This window comes from Scylla paramamosain, chromosome 4 (genome assembly GCF_035594125.1).
Source record: "Scylla paramamosain isolate STU-SP2022 chromosome 4, ASM3559412v1, whole genome shotgun sequence".
In the NCBI taxonomy this organism is placed as follows: Eukaryota; Metazoa; Arthropoda; class Malacostraca; order Decapoda; family Portunidae; genus Scylla; species Scylla paramamosain.
The window spans coordinates 29,344,527-29,349,526 of NC_087154.1; the positions used below are offsets into that span (position 1 = coordinate 29,344,527).

The 5,000-nt window shown below is 42.9% G+C and overlaps 1 protein-coding gene across 1 annotated transcript in view; it reads right to left on the reverse strand.

Annotated features, from left to right (window-relative positions):
- LOC135099946 (uncharacterized) overlaps positions 1-5,000 on the reverse strand; it is a 150,149-nt gene that overhangs the window by 34,615 nt on the left and 110,534 nt on the right. Inside the window, exon 3 of the mRNA XM_064002679.1 lies at positions 2,025-2,063. Within this exon, the coding sequence (XP_063858749.1) occupies positions 2,025-2,063 (39 nt within the window). The remainder of the gene's footprint in view (positions 1-2,024; positions 2,064-5,000) is intronic.

The window sequence follows — 5,000 nt, forward strand, 5'->3', positions numbered from 1 at the left end:
AAGCTCAAAATGTACTTAGTAAGGTATTGTTTTAGGAACACTTTCATTCCAAACACTGGATCCCATTTAACTTCACGTTTATCGCCGCCATCAAACGAAAACGAGACTCGAATTCTTATCTAATTTCACCAAAAAACATACATAAATCTGCAAGCTGCTCTATTGACATACGAATTACTAAAAGTTAAATAATATATACAACGTCACAGAATAAATAACCAACACTGGTGCGGCGGTGAATGTAATAATAGTACTTGCTCAGACCCCGCAGCCATTGAGTGTGTGTCCACACGGCTGATGCATGACCGCTGCAGCTGTTACTTATCATACTCTGCCTGATACTTTTTTTTTTTTTTTCCATTTAAATATGACAGAGAATGTCAAGTTACCTCCAGAGCTAAACTTCCCAACTCAAATTGAATCATATCTTACTGAACTTTTTTTTTCCTTTTGTCGTGTATATATGTATTTTTCCCTTTGTGTGTGGGAGTTGAAATCACGCAACACTGATTTCTTTATTAAACTTCTTTAGCCATTGGTCACCATTGTTTACCGATAAAAAACAAGATACGGGTTACTACAAAGTATAACACATTGAATTTCCAAGAAGCAAATATGATGACCGTTGCGGCCGTGAGTCCCGGAAGAATGTCAAAATGTTACCTTAGCCTCAGAGAAGACATGACAACAGGGCGCAGGGAACCCTTGCTACTACACGATGGTAAACAAATTCTTCTGACTGCTCCTACCTCTATGTATCTGGCGCGGCAAGACAAGGGAGAGGAAAGGGAGAGGAGATGGAGAAGGGCAATGAAGGAAGGAAAGTGTGGAGATGAAGGTAGAAGGATGGTGTAGCGGGGAGATCAGTGGTTGTTTATGTGGAGGGAGTGAATTAATCAAGAGGAGCAAGGGTGCAGGCTACAGCCAAGGTAACTAAACACGTAGCGACAGGTCCTTCAGTGGAGACCAACATGAACTGACAGGCCTCCCGCTTGGCTATGCTACACCCCAACACCTGGATGGAGTTTCCTCCTTGAAGTGCATAGATAAGAGTGTCTAGTTATTTAACGATAGGCAGGCTACTTTTAGCATCACGCGGGCACAAAACACATCGGTAATCAATTTGAAGAATAATGTAAATCCACCTAATCGCCTGCTGATGTTACTTCTCCCTCCCTCCATCTCTCTCTCTCTCTCTTACCTGGGCTGATCTAATGAAGCTGCAACCACCACCACACGCCTCCCTTATGCCACAACTCCGCCCGCCCTAGCCGCCAACACCAATTTACATGTAAACTAACAAAGCCAAACTCCAGATTTCATCCTTAATTCAAGTTGTATCCAGGGTGAGGCGAAGTGCTTGACCGCTCACCTCGAGTTACGGTCACCCTCAGCAGCACAGAAGCTTTACACACACACACACACACACACACACACACACACACACACACACACACACACACACACACACACACACACACACACACACACGTGCTCATGTATCCAATATGTGATGAATATCGAAATGAGAGTGACAATAGCATTACAGCGTTTTTCCACCCACGCCAAACAATATGCCTCCCATTAAATGTGACACTGGGCTCTCCTGACAGCTAGCAAGGAAGATGGACTACGCGACAGCCACTCAGCATTACTAAGCACTGAAGTTACACATAGCTAATAAGTTAAACACACTAGCAGTTCACAAGGCGTTTTTGCATACTGTAATCTCTTCAAAACTTCATAGCCTGATAACTAACTGTTCATGGTGTGTGTGTGTGCGTGTGTGTGTGTGTGTGTGTGTGTGTGTGTGTGTGTGTGTGTGTGTGTGTTAGTGGAGGGTTCCTAAAGCTTTAGAACTGCTCCACATCATCTAAGCATTACGAGTGTCAGTTCTCGTGCGTTCAAGATCAGTGAGCAATATGAAGAGGACGTTCCAGCCTCCTCATCTACCTTTTATCAATCATTCATGAAGATGACTGGCACCACCACAACACCCTCCTCCCATGATCAATGATTCTTACCTTTGCATCTCAACTCAGCATCTGGCAGTCCAACATTACCTGAAATCAGAGACAAGTATCTTTTTAATAACCTGGTTACAATTATTACGTTTGGTACATGAATATAAGTTACTACAAGTAGAAAATATTGCTTGAAATTTTATTCTTTTTATTAATTTCATACAAGACATCATATACACTGATGACAAGAAGAATCAATCAGCAAAAATGGTAAAAGTTATGACGCAATCAAAAAAGAAAAGTAATTAGCTGAGCCATGTGTTGCCTGACTATCCTAACACTGCCCTGCACTTAGCTGAAGGCCATTACCACTATCCCTTAAAACTGATTTCACCACCTCAGGTCTTAAGAAACACTGCCGTCGGGCCCTGCAGACCAGCGGGCGGCAGGCGACAGCAGGCCAACAGGGAGGCTGGCAGGTCATCTGGGTAGCCAACACGTGCCCTTCTTCCCCTGGGACTGACAAGCGCCCCTTTGATGCTCCTCATATGAGAGTTTTCAGTCTTTAGTGTCACAAACATTTTTATTTTCCCGGATAACGCGAAAAAATTCAATTTAGTTAGTGCCGGATTTCATTTCACGATCAAAGCCATATCAAATGGTATGCATGACTCAGCCCCGCCCGCTCACTCCAGACCCGCACCTTCCCCTCCTCTTTCACAGCCAATCTATATATACTTTTTGAAATAAAAACTTTTTTTGTTGGGTTCATTAACTTCTATGAATTTAAGTAAATTCAAATAAGGATTTGTTTTATTAAAGTGAAGCTGACGTTCTGCTCGCTGCCCCACCGCAAAGTAAATACCGACCCTTGCATTTATTGACGCTGCAATTCAGATAAAACTTTTATACCACAACAAAAGTGTAAGTTTTCTTCCACACATTTCATATACACAGACAGGTTCCTAACATTTGAACTGGTGACAGACACTGCACACCTTTCTTAGATAACAACACACGAAAATATCATGGCATCAATTTCAACCAAGTATAAAAATGTCCTTTTCAGGGAAAAAAAATGAGTAGTCAAGGTACTCCAATAAATTTTAGCTTACTCATCATCAGGCCAGTAAGCCTCGTCTGCCACCAAGTCTAGTTTTCTTCATGTTGTTTGAATGTGGTCTGAAAGCACCACCAAAATATTTAACGGACACCGATAAGAACATTCCAGAGTGAGGCGATCCGTTATAACACTAATCTACTTTTTGGTATTATGTTCCTTCCTTGTGTTGCGTGTCACTGCCATCATTTCCGACACATTCACAATGACCATCCACTTGTAGGCCACTGAAATATGCAGCACGTAACAGTGTTGTTACTATGTGCTGTGGGTGAAGACTCAGCCAGCCAATTCAATCGGCAAATTTTGAAGAACAGAATTTCATATCAAAAATTAAGTTCACGAACGGGTAAGGAAGTCAGATCTTTTTGGATCAAAGAAACGAGTATTGCACAAAGGCTCGAAACAAACACTTCTTACTTAATATACATTTGATTTAGCATAAAGGAGATTCATGAAAGCTGTGGATGAATACATTTATAGTTCCACTGGGAACAAAATTCACAAATAAGAGACGTCTATGTGTTTTCTATTGACTTAAAGTCTTTATGGAGTAGTATAAAGCGGCAAACCAGATTCTTAATGGTAAAACAATAATAACACTGACTTACAATATATAAACAGTAAACAGGAATACAACAGAGCCATCAGGTGTGCTTGCCGTGCCTGCAGGAGGCGGGCAGCATCAGTCACCAAGGCCACACACGTGTATACTCTGCAAGTGAACAGGAGCTCTGGCTCACGGCGGAGCGAGGCTTCAGTGTTACCTTCAAGCGTCCCACCACAAGCACCGTCTTGTGTCACGATGTTATGTGCGCCCGCGTTTTCTTCAGCACCTATGATATGTTTTTAATCTTTATCTCTCTCTCTCTCTCTCTCTCTCTCTCTCTCTCTCTCTCTCTCTCTCTCTCTCTCTCTCTCTCTCTCTCTCTCTCTCTCTCTCTCTCAATTTCTTGCATTTAGCCAGTCAGTCAGTCAGTCAGTCAGTCAATCAGTCAAGTTTGATGTTTCAACGTCCCTGAGAATGAATGAAAACATGAGTTTCAGACGTATTGGATTCGTTTCCACGTATGAATGGCGTGACTCCCACGCACGCCAGGCAGGTGTCACAGGTGTTGGCGGCACGTGAGGGGCGTCGGGAATACATGAGCCACCCACACTCTCTTTTTCACTCTCTCAAACACACACACACACACACACACACACACACACACACACACACACACACACACACACACACACACACACACACACACACACACACACACACACACACACACACACACACACACACACACACACACACACACACACACACACACACACACACACACACACACACACACACACACACACACACACACACACTGCTTGCACCGAGAGCGATAATTCTTAAAAATAGCCTCCGCATGCAAGTATACTGCATGATGCATTTGTTTATTCACGTGAAAAGTCAGGCAATATAAAACGGGATAATGAATATACATATCATTGGTATACTTTTTTTTTTTTTATCAACTTCGCGAGTCATTTTCATCAATAGCAAGCGTGATAACATAGTATTACATTTCATTAACACACAACACCGCACTCCATTGTCCTTGCTGCCCGAATGTCAAGCTTTTTAAAAACCAACAATAACAGATAATTCTAAAAGAGAACATTTTTGTGATATATTAACCATTTTTCGTGATAACTGATACTCTAACGCAGATTCGGTTGCAGTAGCAGCAGCAGCAGCGTCTCCCTCCACAAGTGTGAGTGTCAGTCGGAACACCTGCACGGGATGGGGCCGCGGTGAGGTGAACCAACGATCAGCAGCAGCAGCAGTGGTGACGAGCAGCGCTGAGACACCCAGGCGGGAACCTAATCAGTCCCCCATATTGTCACTGACAGCTGACATAATAGCGTGTTTA